Source organism: Motacilla alba, chromosome 27 (genome assembly GCF_015832195.1).
Source record: "Motacilla alba alba isolate MOTALB_02 chromosome 27, Motacilla_alba_V1.0_pri, whole genome shotgun sequence".
Taxonomy (NCBI): Eukaryota; Metazoa; Chordata; class Aves; order Passeriformes; family Motacillidae; genus Motacilla; species Motacilla alba.
Window position 1 is genome coordinate 2,105,057 of NC_052042.1, and position 17,390 is coordinate 2,122,446.

At 52.0% G+C, this 17,390-nt stretch overlaps 5 protein-coding genes across 5 annotated transcripts; 3 read left to right on the forward strand and 2 right to left on the reverse strand.

Annotated features, from left to right (window-relative positions):
• Positions 1-1,032: 1,032 nt before the first annotated feature.
• LOC119712244 (feather keratin 1-like) lies at positions 1,033-1,545 on the forward strand. The gene has a single exon (XM_038163273.1). The coding sequence runs from the start codon at positions 1,121-1,123 to the stop codon at positions 1,424-1,426; it is 306 nt and encodes a 101-aa protein (XP_038019201.1). The 5' UTR covers positions 1,033-1,120; the 3' UTR covers positions 1,427-1,545.
• On the forward strand, positions 1,033-8,814 carry LOC119712245 (feather keratin 1-like). Its single transcript, XM_038163276.1, has 2 exons — positions 1,033-1,099; positions 8,291-8,814. Exon 2 carries the CDS (start codon positions 8,312-8,314, stop codon positions 8,615-8,617), a length of 306 nt encoding a protein of 101 aa, XP_038019204.1. The 5' UTR covers positions 1,033-1,099; positions 8,291-8,311; the 3' UTR covers positions 8,618-8,814.
• Positions 5,251-5,547, reverse strand: LOC119712010 (feather keratin Cos1-1/Cos1-3/Cos2-1-like). Its single transcript, XM_038162810.1, has one exon. It carries the CDS (start codon positions 5,545-5,547, stop codon positions 5,251-5,253), a length of 297 nt encoding a protein of 98 aa, XP_038018738.1.
• LOC119712246 (feather keratin 1-like) lies at positions 8,268-14,807 on the forward strand. The gene is made up of 2 exons (XM_038163277.1): positions 8,268-8,290; positions 14,481-14,807. Exon 2 carries the CDS (start codon positions 14,502-14,504, stop codon positions 14,805-14,807), a length of 306 nt encoding a protein of 101 aa, XP_038019205.1. The 5' UTR covers positions 8,268-8,290; positions 14,481-14,501.
• On the reverse strand, positions 11,690-12,406 carry LOC119712248 (feather keratin Cos1-2-like). Its single transcript, XM_038163279.1, has 2 exons — positions 12,398-12,406; positions 11,690-12,022 (listed from the first exon to the last, which is right to left on the reverse strand). The coding sequence occupies exon 2, from the start codon at positions 11,999-12,001 to the stop codon at positions 11,705-11,707; it is 297 nt and encodes a 98-aa protein (XP_038019207.1). The 5' UTR covers positions 12,002-12,022; positions 12,398-12,406; the 3' UTR covers positions 11,690-11,704.
• Positions 14,808-17,390: the final 2,583 nt, after the last annotated feature.

Genomic DNA, 17,390 nt, shown 5'->3' on the forward strand with positions numbered 1-17,390 from the left:
GACCCAAAGCCCTGAAGAACTTTCCCCTTTCCTGTAACCCCTGTCCCCAGGCAGCCTTGGCTCAAGCCTCCCTTTTGCTGTTGCCCTGTGGGGATGATCTTCCTCTTTCCCACCACCAGCTTTCCTGATTCAGCTCCAGGTGGGCTTTGGCTTTCCAAGCCCAGCCCTGGAACACTCAGCCTGCCAAACAATCTGCATCAAGAGGAAGGGAGGGGAAAGCATTTGCCTGGAGAAGCAGTGTCCAGTGGGCGCTGGAGTGAGGGGAGAGGGAGGAGAGAGCAGCAGGCAGGAGGTGCTGCCAGGAGAGGAGCCTTTGGGTGCTCTGCTGCTCTTTGGGGCAGAGCTGGGGCTGTGCCTGCAGAGGCAGCTGCCAACAGTGGCAGGGCACTGCCCGAGCCAACATGCCCTGCCTGCACGGGACCCTGGGGCACGGGGGCACATCCTGTGCCTGCACAGACACGCTCTGACCCCGGGGGTGCTCGGGCCTCGTGTGGCACACGTGAAAGGAGCTGCAGCACAGAGCAAGCATGTCAGAAATGAGGAAATGAATTGGCAGCCTTGATGGAAATCAAACCACAACGTGTGGCGTTAGGGCGGATATTTTGCTTTGCAGGTGAATGTGTTGGAAAATTACTGTCCTTGTGCAGTGCCTGTAGGCCTGGGGCACTGCAGGAGCAGTATAAAAGGGGGACCTTCTCCTCGCTCCCTCAATCGCTCCTCTCACCTCCATCTCCTTGGGATCAAGGTGAGTCTGAAGCCCTTTCTTTCCTTCTTCCTTTACGCTTTCTGAACACATTCTCTGCTTAAAGTCCATGTGGATATTTGAGAATTGCTTGTTGTGGGAGAGGGAAGAGGCAGAAGTTTGGCATGGAGAGAGGTTGGGTTTGGTCTGAGATGTCTCCTGAGTTCTGGCCTAGGTGTGGAAATCCCTGGGCTTGGTCCCTCATAAGGAGATTCTTGGGGACCTGAGCAAACAGTGAGGCTGTCAGGCCTCTCTAAGCAGCCTCCTGCTGCTTTCTCTGTCTCTGCTTTTCTCCATCATGGTGTGCCAACAGACTGCTCTGACATAGCCCTTTCTCAGCTATTCCCTGTCTCACAGGTGCATCTGCAGCCCCAAGCCATGTCCTGCTACACGCCGTGCCGGCCCTGCCAGCCCTGTGGCCCCACCCCGCTGGCCAACAGCTGCAATGAGCCCTGTGTCAGGCAGTGCCAGGACTCCACTGTTGTCATTGAGCCGCCTGCTGTGCTGGTGACCCTGCCCGGGCCCATCCTCAGCTCCTTCCCACAGAACACCGCCGTGGGATCCTCCAGCTCTGCTGCTGTTGGCAGCATCCTCAGCTCCCAGGGAGTGCCCATCAGCTCTGGGGGCTTTGGCCTGTCTGGCTTGGGCAGTGGCCTCTGTGGCACGAGGTGCCTCCCCTGCTGAAGCTGCTGGCGCTGGCCCTGGGGCAGGAACCCAGGCACTCCCAGGATGGAGCCGCCCTGGGCACGCAGCATCGGCTTGTGGCTTCCGGAGGGGCTGAGCAACCCCAGCAGCCCCTGCAGAGGGACAGGCCCAGCCTGGGCTCTTGGCAAGCACAGCCCATCCCTGCCTCTGTCCCCTGCCACTCTCTGCTTTCCCTCCTGTGTCCTTGTTCCCCTGTGCTCCCCAGGGCTGTGAGTCCCACACAGCCATCCTGGGGAGCACCTGCTGGCCCTGCTCCCTCTCTGCATCAGGCAGGTGGACACCTGCTGGGATCTCTGCCACAGCCATGTGATGGAGATTCTCAGCTGACCCTGCTGCTCTCTGCACTGAGGCCTCCACTCACAGTGACCTTGTTCTCATCGTTTGACTCATTATTAAATTTCTATTGCATCCCAGCCCGTGCATCTGTGTCATCCTCTGGTCGGTCTCCCAAGATTCCCAGGGAGGGAGGTGTTGCTCAGGGATGGTTCTGTGTGACAGATTTCGGAAAAGGCATTTGGGTGCTTTTTAAGATGCAAGAGTTGAATGTTCTTTATTACAACACTGGTGCTTTCTCTCCTTCTCCATGTGTCATAACACGTGTGTCTGTGTCAGGAGCCACTGTAGAAGGTGAGGAGTACCCCAGGTTGTTGTTCATGCATCGTTTGAGATTGATTAGGGACAACCAACACTGAGTGATTGGTGTTTGTAAGTACACACAGAGGGTTCATTGTCCTGATTGGACAGGAAAACACATCTGTAGCCATTTTGGCTCTTATTCTCTAAAGCAATACAACAACATGAAAGCAGTGCAAGATGAAAATGCCAGCACATCACCCAGAGACATGCATAAGGCAAAAGGAAGGAAGAGAGATAAGGGGCAAGATTGTGAAGATCTCTCCAGCCATAGGCCATGTGATGAGCCTTGGTTGCTGCACAGTCCTGGACAAAGTGGTCCCAGATTAGACCTGTCAGGTGGTGGGGGAAGTGTCAAGGAAGTGGTGCGGGAAAATCCCTGGGAAAATCCACAGATCATAAAATCTATTTGGATTACATTCACTCAGTTTCAGGTGGGGACACCCAGGTTCTTCCCTTGAAGAGGGGAGCTTCACACTGGGTCATGTAATGCTGTGGATCATGGGACCCTTCAGGAGCCCTTGACACCTTCTAAGACAACACAGCTGCCCATCACAGCCAGCAGAGCTGCTTTGCTTTTGGCCCATTCTGGCCCATCAGCAGAGATGAACTCTGTCAGGCCACACGTGAAAGTCCTGCTGCTTCCCGTGGGGAAGAGAGGGAGCCCCACAACCCAGCAAGGCCTGTGCAAGGGAGGGCAGCTTAGAGTGCCAAGAGGCACCAGCACCCACCTCCTATCTCCTTCAAAGCCCATCATTCACCCTCTGTCTGACTAGATCAGAGGTTGGCCATTACACATCCAGAGCTCACTGCTCCCGCTTCACCAAAGCACCCTGGTCTCCACAAACGGGGGAATGACTGGAGTCATTATCCCTTCAGGCTTCAGGGTGTCACAGTCTGCAGATGGACAGAAAGAACCAATCCTCTTCACTGGCCCTGTCTACTCCAAGGATGATTTTCTGTCTCTGACCAAACCATTCTTGTCTCCATGCTCAGCAGATCCTCTGCCTAAGTCAAGTGCTCTGATCTCCTCACCATCCCGGCCACCCTGCAGTAAGCTCAGTCCCCTTGGTCCTGGTGGTCCTTGCATTACAGCCTGTGCCCAATATGGGGGTGTTGGATTATGCTCTTTTCTGACCCAGAGATGGGGCAACTGAGAGGCATTTTAACAACATTTATTCTATGTTCAGTCTCATGAGAAGGGTGAGAAAATACATATGTTTTAATTGACACTATTATAAACAGAAGGCAACTATTTCCTAATAACATTAGATTGTAAGTGTTTCTTGGCCTGTCAGCTTTTGTCACACCATGCTGTAAATGCCTTAAAGCCAATCACCTAAAATTACCCCTGGTGCATCGTTATACAATGCATCTTTCATAGCTCCATTTCTCTAAACTATTTTGTTTTATTTGCAAGGCCATCCTTTGAAACTTGTTTCTAGCTCCGTTTCTCTCCCAGCAATGTCCATCAACAGATGCACACTATGTGAGCCTTCAGTCAGGCTTTGAGAATTCCTGAATTCAATTCCCACACAGGGGAGGGCAGCAGGTGAGGGCTGAGCAGAGCAGCATCCACAGCTCCTGGTTCCACTCCTGCTTGCACAGCCCAGGCTGCTGCAGCCAGCCCTGGGTGTCTGTGAGCATCAGTGACATGGCCAATGGGATTGGGTGCACCCTCGTGGCACTTTGTCATGTGCTTTATTTGCCATAGGGGTATCTTGTGGCTGTGTTCGAGGGGTCCCAGGACGAGGGAAGAGACGAGAATCTTGAATCCCTGCTTCAGAAGGCTGATTTATTCTATTAGGATATATATTATATTAAAATGCTATACTAAAAGAATAGAGAGAAAGGATTCATCAGAAGGCTGGAAGGGAATGGAAAGGAATGAATAACAAAAACCCGTGACTCTCAGAGTGTTGACACAGCTGGACCATGGTTGGTCATTAAGTAGAAACAATTCATGTGAGACCAATCCAAGATGCACCTGTTGATAAACAAACTCCAGACCATATTCCACAGCCATCAGATAGTTTTTGTTTACATTTCCCTTCTGAGGCTTCTCAGCTTGAATAGGAGAAAAATCCTAGCAAAGGATTTTCATAAAAATATCATGGTGACAGTATCTTGTCAAGGTGATGGTCTTGGAGGTCTTTTCCAACCTTAATGATTTGTGACCCTCAGCAATGACCTGAAGCTGAGGGGAGCAAGAGCTACTCTAGATGGGAGGGTGTAAACCCACAGGGATCTTGACAGACTTGAGGAATGGTCCCACATGGAACTCGGGAACTTCAACAAAGCCAAGTGCAAAGTCCTGACACTGCCTTGGGGCAACCTCAGAAATCAATAGGGACTGTGGGGTGGATGGAAGGGGAGCTGCCCTGCAGAGAATGGTGACATGGATGCATCACCCCTGCTCTGAAGGGCAGCGGGAGCAGTTGAAGTTTTTCAGTCAAGAGAAGAGCAGGATCAGGGAGACCTTATTGCAGCCTTTCAGTACATCAAGGGGTAGTGCAAGGAAGTTGGAGAGAGACATTTTATCAAGCGATTGGACAAGGGGCAGGAGTTTTAAACTGGAATAGGCAAGGTGGAGCTGAGACACTGTCCATGGTGGGAGGGTGGGACTAAAGGATCCTTAGCAATCTATTCCAACAAAACCCATTCTGTGCTCCCATGATAACAGGGGTCTGTGAGAAGGCAGGCAATGCACTCTGCCCCTCCCTTTCAGAAACCATTCAGATCCATGGGATCTGCTGGAGTCTGATGGGAATCCAGTACCTCCATCTGGGCAGTAACACATTCACTGCTCAGTACTTGTGTCACAGTGTTGAGCTGAGAATGGAAAAGGAAAAGAAGTGCAGAATGGATGTTTGTCCCTGGACAATGTAGGGAAATTCTATCCTCATGCAAAGAGGCAGAGAAACTCAGACCCCAGAGGGTCACTCAGTGCACACGGAGCACTCCCAATGCCAGCCTGTGGAGACAGCCAGTGCAAAACCAGCCCCAACAACACCCGCCCAGAAACACCCCTGGGACAACAGCTCTGCCTTGGGAGAGTGTCTGCAGGGCAAAGGATGACACAGAGGCACAGGCTGGGATGCAGCAGAATTTATTGTGTCAAAAGAGGGAGGAGAGGGGGATCCAGAAGTAGACTCCCAGGTGGAACAGTTTCAGCAGGGGAAGCCACAGAGGCCACTGCCCAAGCCTGAGAGGCCAAAGCCCCCAGAGCTGATGGGCACTCCCTGAGAGCTGAGGATGCTGCCAACAGCAGCAGAGGTGGAGGATCCCACGGCGGTGTTCTGTGGGAAGGAGCTGAGGATGGGCCCGGGCAGGGTCACCAGCACAGCAGGCGGCTCAATGACAACAGTGGAGTCCTGGCACTGCCTGACACAGGGCTCATTGCAGCTGTTGGCCAGCGGGGTGGGGCCACAGGGCTGGCAGGGCCGGCACGGCGTGTAGCAGGACATGGCTTGGGGCTGCAGATGCACCTGGCAGAGAGGGAAGGGAAGGAAATCACAGGGAATCTGTAAGGATCCAGCTGTTACCTCATCATGAGGGAGCCACAGAATGAGCTGGGAATGAGAGCTGAAGGCTGTTTCTGGAGGCACGTGGGCTCTTCCCCTCACACAAACCCCACCAAGTGATCAAGCCCAGGGATTTCCCAAACCAGCCCTAAACTGGGGCAATACTTCAGCCAAGACCCAACACACACCTCCCACTCTTATTCTCCTCTCACAAAGAGCATCTTCAAGATCTCATATGGGACAAAGTCACAGGTAAGAAAGCTGAGAAACCCCAGAGAAAGAGAAAAGGGAGAATAGGCTTCAAACTCACCTTGTTCCAAGGAGATGGAGGTGAGGGGAGTGAATGGGAGAGTGGGGAGAGGAGCCTCCTTTTATACAGCTCTTGCATTGCCCCAGGCCCACAGTCCTGCACAAGGGTGGTAATTTTTCAATACAGTCATCTTCAAAGGAAAATATCCCACATAGTGGCATGGATTCACATTTTGTTTCCATCTACACTGCCATTTCATTTCCTCATTTGCAACATTCCTGCCCTGCATTGCAGGATCCTTTCATGTTCTGTGATGACAAGCAAAGGATATCCCAGGCAGAGCCATGTCAGCAAGGGCACATGACCCAAGTGCTGGATAAGGCAGGGAATGTTGGTTTAGGGCAATGAAAAGCAACTCTTTGCAGTACCCCTTGTAGGAAGGCTCCCTCTCTCGCACTGCACATGCCAGAGGGCATCCAAACAATCAGCTTTTTATGGACATTTCACTTGCTTCTCTCTTTTCCCTCTCTCTCTGTTCTCTGCAAGGGTCACAAGCTGCAGCATGTCCAGGCAGCCAGGCTGTGGCAATGCTTCTGCTCTCTTCCTCTTGATGCCCTTTGCTCTGCAGGGGATGTTTGCCAGGCATTCGGAAAGCCAAAGCTCACCTGGAGATGGATCAGGCAGAGCACATGGAGGGGCAATAAGAAGGTCTTGTCCAGACAGGCCACCACTTAAGGAAGCCTTGGACACAGGCAGCCCCAGGATTCAACACAGCAGCTTCCCTGAGGACAGGGGGTACAGGAAAGGTGGACATCCTCAAAGGTTCATGCCCTTGGTCTTTACCATCAGGAATTGCTCTTGGGAACTGAAGTTCCTGGTACTCCTTGGAACAACTGGAACAGAAAAGATTTCCCCAAGCAGAACAGAATCCAGTGGGGGAACATTGAAACACACTGGTCTGAAATGAGTATGTGTGAATTGATGTGATGTGTTCACTGGTTTTGGGACAAAGCCTTTCTCAACTCCCTCTGAAAGTCACAGCGACCACGGAATGCACCTGAGAACTGGAAGAAAGCCAGTGAGTGTCTTGTCTTCAAGAGAGGCATGAAAGAGGAGTCAGGGGACAACAGGCCAGTCAGACTTGTCTCGATATCTGTAAAGGTGATAGAGAAAATCACTACAAAATCCAACAAGCAGTGCTCAGGGAGGAGATGTGCTCAGAAACACCCTGGATGCAAAACCAGATTTCAAAGTGCACCAAGGAGAGATGCACTTCCCTGCCCTGCAGACATGCAGGCAGCTGGGACGCGTCCCAGGAGGGCAAGGGAATGCCTTCAGTAGGCAAATTTCCAGGGAGAGACTCTCCTGACCCATGGAGAGTCACGCTCTAATTTTGGTGTGAGGTCAAGGCAGGAGTGCGTGATGTCTGCAGGCTTTGTGCCAGGCAGGGCTGAATTCCCTTCCAGCAAGGGCAGCTCCATGCTGGCCCTGGAGAACCATCTTCAAGCACTGGGCTGAGCCCAGACCCACCGCTCCGGGCAGCCAAAGGCCATTGCCCTCAGCCTGACTTGTTTGGCAGCACTGCCACAGCTCGGGGTGTTCGCAGAATTGACAATGTGTGGCAGGACTTTGTGTGTGCTCCAGGTCAGGGTGCAAAGGCTGCAGCCAAAGCGCATCATGGGGTGAAAAGAGGGGGAAGAGAAGGCACTGTCCCAGGAGTCAACACATCTCTCAGGCAGTACGGAAGTACAGAACTCCACATGGGTCAACTTGAGCCTTGATTCCTGCCCACACTATTGTGTTCCTGCACAAGAAATCCTTGTACTTCTCATCCCACTACATGGTAGAAGCCTCCATGACTTAGTGGGAATCTCAGAAATGGGGAAGTGAAATGGCAGAAGAGATGAAAACCAAACCACAATCTGTGCCACTGGGTAGAATGTTTTGCTTTGAGATGAGTCTGTAGGAAAATTGCTGTCCTTGTGCAGTGCCTGTGGGCCTGGGGCAGTGCAGGAACAGTATAAAAGCAGCACCTTCTCCTCACTGTCTCATCCACTCCTCTCACCTCCATCTCCTTGAGAACAAGGTGAGTCTGAAGGTTTTTCTCATCCTTCTCTTCCTCCCATGCGATTTCTCAGTCTATACATGCTTTTTGGTCCTTTATGGATGCTTGCCATGGGTGAGGGAAGGAGGCAGAAGGTGTAACATGGGGAAAGGCTGGGGCTTGTCAGAGGTGTTTCCAGAGCCATGGACCAGACAGGGATCTTCCTTGGGTAGCTCTTGGCAGGGCCCTTGTGAGGAAAGGAGAAGCCTGTGGGTCTCTCTGTACAGCTCCTGGGCTTGTCTCCAGTTCATGCCTTTGGTCCCTCATGCTGGGGTGACAGGCTGAACCTCACCCACTCCTTGTGCTCTGCTTCCCCCTTCCCTGTCTCACAGGTGCATCTGCAGCCCCAAGCCATGTCCTGCTACACGCCGTGCCGGCCCTGCCAGCCCTGTGGCCCCACCCCGCTGGCCAACAGCTGCAATGAGCCCTGTGTCAGGCAGTGCCAGGACTCCACTGTTGTCATTGAGCCGCCTGCTGTGCTGGTGACCCTGCCCGGGCCCATCCTCAGCTCCTTCCCACAGAACACCGCCGTGGGATCCTCCAGCTCTGCTGCTGTTGGCAGCATCCTCAGCTCTCAGGGAGTGCCCATCAACTCTGGGGGCTTTGGCCTGTCTGGCTTGGGCAGTGGCCTCTGTGGCACGAGGTGCCTCCCCTGCTGAAGCTGCTGGCGCTGGCCCTGGGGCAGGAACCCAGGCACTCCCAGGATGGAGCCGCCCTGGGCACGCAGCATCGGCTTGTGGCTTCCGGAGGGGCTGAGCAACCCCAGCAGCCCCTGCAGAGGGACAGGGCCAGCCTGGGCTCTTGGCAAGCACAGCCCATCCCTGCCTCTGTCCCCTGCCACTCTCTGCTTTCCCTCCTGTGTCCTTGCTCCCTTGTGCTCCCCGGGGCTGTGAGTCCCACACAGCCATCCTGGGGAGCACCTGCTGGCTCCAGCCCTTTGTGGGCACCTGCTTGGAAAATACACCTTGGAAAACAACAGACTGTTGTTTGCCCCTGCTGCTCTCTGCATTGGCACCTCACCTTGTAGTGACCTGATTTTCCTGGTTTGACTCATTAAAGTTCTTTTGCATCGCACTCCATGGTTTCCTCTCATTTATTCCCCTGCAGATCCTCTCCCACCATGCCCAAAAAGAGAGGTGTTGCTCAGGGCTGGATGTGGAAGGGATTATGGAGGATGGTTGTTCCCAGGGTGTTAACACAGGCTCTATTGAAATATTCTTAATGATGCACTAGGTAACTCCATTTTCTAATTTTCTCTCCTGACATCTAATTGCTGCTTCCAGTAAATTGTACTCCTCTAAGCCGGTGATCTTTGCTTTTTGTGACTCCAATTCTCCTCTCCAGCCCTCCACAGTGGAGAAGGAGGGGAAGGGGTGAGAGCAGCACATGGCTTTATTTGGAGCATTAAACTGGAGAATACCATTGTCAAACCACGACAAAGACCTTTCTGTACTTTCCAGCCTAATTCAGTAAGAAAGGAGCCCTAACCAGTGGAGCAGGCAGCAGCTGCCTCCCCTGGTCAAGGACACCTGGGAACTAACAAGCCTTAAAGATGTAATTGTCATGGTTTGGCCCAGGTGAGCAGGAGGGGCATGGCAAGACCTCCATGTTATCATTCCAGCTCATGTCCTTTCCATATTTATTCTCTCTTGCTTCCAGGAAGAAGGCTGTTCCTTCCAGTGGGAAAAAGCCTGGGGGGAGGGGGTTGAAACCATCTGAAATTGTTTCACTTTCCTGTAAATAATTTCTCTGTCTCACAGCTTATGGTATCAATATTGTAGCTGTTACTGCTTGTTTTCTTATCTCATTGCTGTTGCCAGTAAATTGTTCTTATCTCAGCCTTTGATCTTTGACTTTTGTCCCTTTCACTGGAGGGGAAGGGGAAGCCAGTGTTGGGGTGGATTTTGTTGTTTGTTTTTTTTTTTTAGCAGGACTATTAAATTGGAGAACCCCATCCCTAAGGCACAGCAGTAATAAATCAAGATGTTGTGTGCCAGTGGAGCAGATTGCAGTTAGCATCTCTGACTCAGGGACATCAGTGGAAAAAGAAGTTTTTAAGGATGTGTTAAATCAAGATGTTGATATGTGCCTATGTATACATTGCTAACCAGGCAGAATATTCAAGGTCCATGTGTCCTATAGCTGAATTATGTTCATTGCAATACTGAAAGTCACACCTACGGGTCAAAAAGACCCCGTGGCCAGGTAAAGAGCCTTTCCCTGAGCATGTGTAGAATTGAGCTGGGGTTGTGTAGCTAGTATGGAACTCAGCAACCAACCCCCATAGGGAGCTGTACTTGGAAAGCTTCTAACTCTGAACTTCTGAGTACAAATAATGGCATGAAAAGTCTGGTGGGTATGCTTGATTTGGGGAATTCCACCAAGCACCCAGGCTTGTGCAACTCTGACATAAATAATCAATGTCCCTGTCGAGTGTGTTGAGTTGTTGTGGAGTGGGTAACAAATGTGACTTTCTGGGCAACACAATCAAACCCATTCAGTGATTCCATGGGAACGCAGGTCTGTGGGAAGGCAGCACTGTGTCCCTCCTTTTGGGAATCCCGTGGTTAGGATGGGACCTCCTGGTGTCTGATGGGAAGCTGGTCCTTTGTCTTGTCAGTAACGGAGTCACTGCTGAGTACTTGTGTCAAATGTTCAGCTGAAAGTGGACAGAGGTGCATGGTTGTCCCTGGACTATGCAGGGTAAATCTGTTCTATTCTATTCTATTCTATTCTATTCCATTCTATTCTATTCTATCCTTTTCTCTTCTATTCTATTCTACCAAGAAGGCCTTTGGGGTGCCTGTGGGATGATAGGCCTGCCATGAAACAGAACTGTGCTCTGGCAGCCCAGAAAGCCAACTGTGTCCTGGGCTGCATCCAAACCAGCTTGGGCAGCAGGCCAAGGGAGGGGATTCTGCCATGCACAGGTGAGACCACACCTGCAGGGCTGCCTCCAACTCAGAGATTCCAGCACAGGAAGGATGTGAAGCTGTTGGAGCGAGTCCAGAGGAAGCCAGGATTATCAGAGGGATGGAGCAGCTCTGCTGTGAAGAAAGGCTGGGAGAATTGGGGTTGCTCAGCCTGGAGAGGAAAAGCTTTGGGTTGATGGAGTTGTGGCCTTGCCGTGCCTGAAGGGAATCTAGAGTTAAGATGGAGAGAGACTATTTACAAGAATATGCAGTGACAGGACAAGGGGAATGGCTTCACACTGACAGGGAGAGTAAATTTAGACTGTATATCAAGAAGTAATCCTTTACTGCAAGGGTGGTGAGGCCCTGGCATAGGGTGCCCAGAGAAGCTGTGGATGCCCCTGGAGGTGTTCAGGGCCAGGGGCTTGGAGCAATCTGGGATAGTGGAAGGTGTTCCTGCCCATGACAGGGGATGGAACTGGATGAGTCCAGTCCATTGCAACCCAACCCATTCCAACCCAGGTCCTTTCCAACCCAACCCATTCTGGGATTTTATCATTCTTTTCAGATCCATGCACACAGGGAAACTCAGAACCCAGAGGGTCACTCAGTGCACACGGAGCACTCCCAATGCCAGCCTGTGGAGACAGCCAGTGCAAAACCAGCCCAAACAACACCCGCCCAGAAACACCCCTGGGACAACAGCTCTGCCTTGGGAGAGTGTCTGCAGGGCAAAGGATGACACAGAGGCACAGGCTGGGATGCAGCAGAATTTAATGAGTCAAAAGAGGGAGGAGAGGGGGATCCAGGTGTAGACTCCCGGGTGGAACAGTTTCAGCAGGGGAAGCCACAGAGGCCACTGCCCAAGCCAGACAGGCCAAAGCCCCCAGAGTTGATGGGCACTCCCTGAGAGCTGAGGATGCTGCCAACAGCAGCAGAGCTGGAGGATCCCACGGCGGTGTTCTGTGGGAAGGAGCTGAGGATGGGCCCGGGCAGGGTCACCACCACGGGCGAGGGCTGGATGAAGACGGTGGAGTCCTGGCACTGCCTGACACAGGGCTCATTGCAGCTGTTGGCCAGCGGGGTGGGGCCACAGGGCTGGCAGGGCCGGCACGGCGTGTAGCAGGACATGGCTTGGGGCTGCAGATGCACCTGTGAGACAGAGAAGGGGGAAAATCAAGACATCAGGGATGTTTCAAGGGTAATGTGTCACCCCCCTACACGAGGGAGTGCCTTTTCTTCATCTGTAAAGGACTTCACCAGGAGCCCACAGGCATCTCCTTTCCCTCAGAAGAACACGGCAAGAATTGCAGGCCCAGGGAGGACACCACGTAGCCCCTGGCTCCAGAGACATCTCTACAAAGCCTGAACCTTTTCTTCTCCCCACTGTCTGCATCCTTTCTTCTACCAGAGTAAGCATTCTTGGGGCCCCAGAATACGACAGAGAGACGTATGTGCAGAGACAAACCATGAGAGGAGAAGGAGGAGGATAAGGAAGAGGACAAGAGGAAAGTCTTCAAAACTCACCTTGTTCACAACAAGATGGAGCTGAAGGAGTGGATGAGAGACCGAGGAGAAGGTGCTGCTTTTATACTGCTCCTGCCCTGCCCCAGGCCCACAGGCACTGCACAAGGGCAGTAATTTTCCTACAGACTCGCCTCCCAAGCAAAATATGCTCCCTGATGCCACAGGTTGTGCTTTTGTCTCCCCCAACACTGCTAATTTCATTTCCTCATTTCTGACGTGTCCAATAGGCCTCCAAGGATTATTTCAAGCACTGAGATGAAAGACCCAAGGGTTTTCAGGGCAGTGACACATCAGTACATGCAGAAGATGAGTTGCATGTGCTGGAGGGTCTGTGCAGACAGCTGACACCTATCTGGGCAAATATGCTCTGGTTGTTTTCTACTCTCTTTGCCGGCAGCTGAACATACCCTCCCACCAAGCCTGTCTTCTCCTCGTGTGGCAGTTTTTATAGCAAGGTTGTCCCCTCTCATGGCTGCATTGTGGAGTTACCAATGTGTGCCACCAGCAGTTGTGAGGGAAGACAGCTTTGCTGTCCTGAACGCCGGGATTCCTGGAGATGCTCATGGTGTTGGGTCCCTTTCCACTCTTGTAGGGGTGTGTGGAGGATCAGTAAATACCTTGTTCTCCCCATTTTCCCCGGATCACCATACTCCTTGGCCCCAAGCTGTAGCCGAGGACACTTTTCCAAAACTAGCTGATTGTCCTGAAAGCCCCCTGAGCTGTGGGAGTGATGGCAACAAGTTCACACTGTCTGTTTGAGCTGCCTGGAGCTCTGTACAAGGAACAGCGCAGAGACTGGAGATGGTTTTCCTGAGGCGTGGGTGGAGCTGCCCTTGCTGGAGGGGGATTGAGCAGAGTGTGGGTCATGGGCCTGCTCACAGCACGTCACCAGGCTGACACACGGCCAAGCCAAAATTAGACTGAGACTTCCCACAGGTAGAGAGAGTCTCTCCCTGGAAATTTGCCTACTGAAGGCATTCCCTTGCCCTCCTGGAACGCTCCCCAGCAGCCTGCATGTCTTCAGGGCAGGGAAGCGCAGCCCTGCTTGATGTGGTTTGAGAGCTGAGTTTGCACCCAGGGCCCTTCTTGAACACGTCCCCTCCCCGAGCATCCCCAGGCATGTGGTACCACAGGGTCCTTCCAGCCCTCATTCACTCGGGAGCTGGGCATGTTTCAGCTTCTGCAGTGGTGCTGATTTGTGCTGCAGGCTGAGGCAGCCTTTGTGTCAGGAAAAAGGAGGCATGAGGAAGCGCTAATGCCAGGAGAGGTCATGTCACATGAAGCCCAGGGATGTGTCTGCTTGTGTGGGTTAGCTTTTCTCAGGCAATCCTTGACTTGGAGCTCACCCACTGCAATTACAAACAGCACTTCACTGTCCCAAGGCAACTTCTGCCTGCTCAGGACCCCTCCTGTTTTTCTGCACTCACTGGCATGACACTTTGTGGGGTATCTTCTCATTGTGGCACATGAAAGGATCATGCGAGGCAGAGCAGGAATGTCAGAAATGAGGAAATGAAATGGCAGCGTTGACAGAAACAAAAGCACAACCTGTGGTGTTAGGAAGGATATTTGGCTTTGGTGATGACTCTGTTGGAAAATTGCTGCCCTAGTGCAGTGACAGTGTGCCTGGGGCAGTGCAGGAGCAGTATAAAAGCAGCACCTTCTCCTCACTCTCACATCCACTCCTTCAGCTCCATCTTGTTGAGAACAAGGTGAGTCTGAAGACTTTTCTCACTCTTTCTATTCTCCCTCCTTCTATTTTCTGCACATACCTGCCCCTTTGTTCTATGCCAGGTCATAGGGCTGCTTATAATGGGAGATGGACAGGAACAGAAAGTGTGCACAGGGAGATTTTGGAACTTGACTGAAGTGAGTGATGGAATAGGTGGGATTACCATGGGCTTCGCAGCTCTTGGCAGGGAACTTCTTTGGTTAAATGGAAGGAGAAGCCTGTGGGCATCAATCAACACCAACAACACCTCGAGCTCTTGTTCCTATCTTGGCTTGATAGGGTATCTTCATGGTGCAGTGACAGGTTGCTCTTCAAAAACCCCTCATGACTTTTTCTTGCCCTCTCTCTCAGGTGCATCTGCAGCCCCAAGCCATGTCCTGCTACACGCCGTGCCGGCCCTGCCAGCCCTGTGGCCCCACCCCGCTGGCCAACAGCTGCAATGAGCCCTGTGTCAGGCAGTGCCAGGACTCCACCGTCTTCATCCAGCCCTCGCCCGTGGTGGTGACCCTGCCCGGGCCCATCCTCAGCTCCTTCCCACAGAACACCGCCGTGGGATCCTCCAGCTCTGCTGCTGTTGGCAGCATCCTCAGCTCCCAGGGAGTGCCCATCAGCTCTGGGGGCTTTGGCCTGTCTGGCTTGGGCAGTGGCCTCTGTGGCACGAGGCGCTTCCCCTGCTGAAGCTGCTCCCTGCAGTGTGGCCTCCATCTGGATCCCCCTCTCCTCCCTCTTTTGACTCATTAAATTCTGCTGCATCCCAGCCTGTGCCTCTGTGTCATCCTTTGCCCTGCAGACACTCTCCCAAGGCAGAGCTGTTGTCCCAGGGGTGTTTCTGGGCGGGTGTTGTTGGGGCTGGTTTTGCACTGGCTGTCACCACAGGCTGGCATTGGGAGTGCTCCGTGTGCACTGAGTGACCCTCTGGGTTCTGAGTTTCTCTGCCTCTTTGCATGAGGATAGAATTTCTGTAAGGAGTTCAGTAGCACACACTTTTTTCTTTGTCTCTCAGTCAGCTGAGCACTGCATTGGAAGTACCAAGCAGTGAATGTGTTGCTGCAAGGACACAGGTTCCAGGTTTTGCCAGGCAAACCCTTCCTACCAGTTCTGTTCCACTCTATCAGTTACTCAAAGTTCCACTACAAATCACCCTGAACACTAACTATGATGGGCCATGCCATTTTCCATTTCCCACCACATCATCAACTTCTTCCTTATGTCCCATCAACATCTACCCTACTTCAGTTCAAAGTGTTGCTTCTTGTCCAGTCACTGCAGGCCTTGATATCATGTCTTTCTCCAACTTCCTTATCCGTCTCCTTGGCATGTTGAAATGCTGCAATAAGGGCTCCCCAGAGCCTGTTCTTCTCCTGCCTGAAAAACTCAGGTCCCTCAGCCTTTTTCCATGGTAGGGGCAATGCATCCCTGTGATCATTTCTGCAGCCCTTGTCTGGAGCTGCTGTAACAGGTCCATGCCTTCTTTGGATTAAGGACTCCAGGCTGGATTCAGGGTTCCAGGTGGGGTCTAACCAGAGGTGACCTGCTGGCTGTATTTCTGTTTGTGCAGACCAGGACATGATTGAATTTCTGGATGTCAAGAACACATGGCTGGCTCATGTCCAAATTTTCTACCTCCGGTATTTCTGGTTCCTTCTCTGCAGGGCTGGTCTAAACCATTTCTCTTCCAGTGCTGGCCTTGGGGAAGTCCCTGGGTTTCACATGGGACCATTCTCAAATCTGCCAAGATCCCTCTGAATTGAAACACTTTCCTCAACGCTCAGCTCAGTGTCATTCACAAACTTGTTGAGTGTCCACTCAGTCCCACCATCTATGGCATTGATGAACATACTAACAAACACTGATCCCTGTATTGATTCCTGATGGACACCAGCCATCACTGGTTTCTACCTGGACATTGAGCCCGTGAGTATCAATCCTTGGATGCTCCCAAAATCCTCTTGAAAATCTCTCTCTTTAACTTGCAGGTGAGGAACGAAGCCACGACTCACCAGCTGATCCCCAACCATCAGATCCAGCTTTGCCCAAACCTCCCTCCTGGCCTTGGTGCTCATTCTGCAAGAGGAGCCTGTGGCCACTGCTGACATTGGTTGAGAAGCCTGGGTTGTGGAGGGCCCTGGAAGGACAGAAGTCCCAAAAGTCTCATGGAAGTGGATAGGAGGAGAGAGGAAGAGAAAGGAGAGAAGGAAAGGCACTTTGTCTTGCCTGGCTGCCACCACTCTTTGGGGGCAGGCACAAACCAGGAGAAGCTCAGGGTATAACAGGAGATGGAATGGAGGACCAGTTGTTTTGATCTGATTATTAAGAAGTGCCTCTGCCCAAATTAAGGTACAGATGAGACCAATGCCAAAGTTAATGGTATGAATTTTATTTAATGGTAAATGCGAGGCAGAGACAGAAAGAAATAGGAGATAGAGGAGGCTGAGAGAGAGGAAGAGAGCGAGAGACAGACAGTTTAAGTTGAAAGATATCACCACCCCATGGATCCAACAGCATCAGCATCCTGTTGGTTTTTCCTACTGGTCTTCTCAGTGTTGGTGGTCCCCGAGTTGTTCTTCTGTGGTATCTCCTTTGTACAGTCCACGTTCTGGGTATCCTCAGGGTGTAGATAGTTCTCATAGCTTGGGAAGGAATGTGTGTAAGCAATTGCTTCCTTTCCCACAGTCTGCCACAGTGGGAATTTTTGTCTGGATGTGTTAACAAGGATGCTCCCCAGATCAGGCCTGGAATGATCACCTTTCAGATGCAAATCCCTCTCTCTGGGCTTATCTCAAGTTCCCACTGTAGTGGTTTATCTTATTCTGTGGCCTTGACAGTGTTTAAGGCCACTGTGGTCTTTCAGTCTCTTACACCAGTCTGTACTGGCGCTGACTGGGCTGGAGGTCATTGTCTTCAGAGCAGCCAATATTGTTCTGTGCTTCAAATGTGTGGCTAAACCAGTGCAAAGAACACACCAAAACCTGACCCGCTGCTGCACAGGGCTGGCCCACCATCAAGACCATCTCTCTGTCTCACGCTGCATCACCCACGGTGGAGGCCAGGAGTGGGCAAGCAGCTGGAGCTGATACAACCAGGACAAATGACCTCAACTGACCAAAAGGCTGTCCTGGGTCATGTCGAATCATAGAAACACCTAGGGATGAAAAGACCTTTAAGATTAAGGGGTGCAAACATTAACCCAGCTCTTCCAAGCTCAGCACTAAACCATGGCCCCAAGTGTCACAACTAGATGTGTTTTAAATCCCTCCAGGG

Excerpts from the sequence above, each read along its gene's own strand:
- LOC119712245 (XM_038163276.1), top strand. The coding sequence starts at position 8,312 with ATGTCCTGCTACACGCCGTGCCGGCCCTGCCAGCCCTGTGGCCCCACC.
- LOC119712244 (XM_038163273.1), top strand. The coding sequence starts at position 1,121 with ATGTCCTGCTACACGCCGTGCCGGCCCTGCCAGCCCTGTGGCCCCACC.
- LOC119712246 (XM_038163277.1), top strand. The coding sequence starts at position 14,502 with ATGTCCTGCTACACGCCGTGCCGGCCCTGCCAGCCCTGTGGCCCCACC.
- LOC119712010 (XM_038162810.1), bottom strand. The coding sequence starts at position 5,547 with ATGTCCTGCTACACGCCGTGCCGGCCCTGCCAGCCCTGTGGCCCCACC.
- LOC119712248 (XM_038163279.1), bottom strand. The coding sequence starts at position 12,001 with ATGTCCTGCTACACGCCGTGCCGGCCCTGCCAGCCCTGTGGCCCCACC.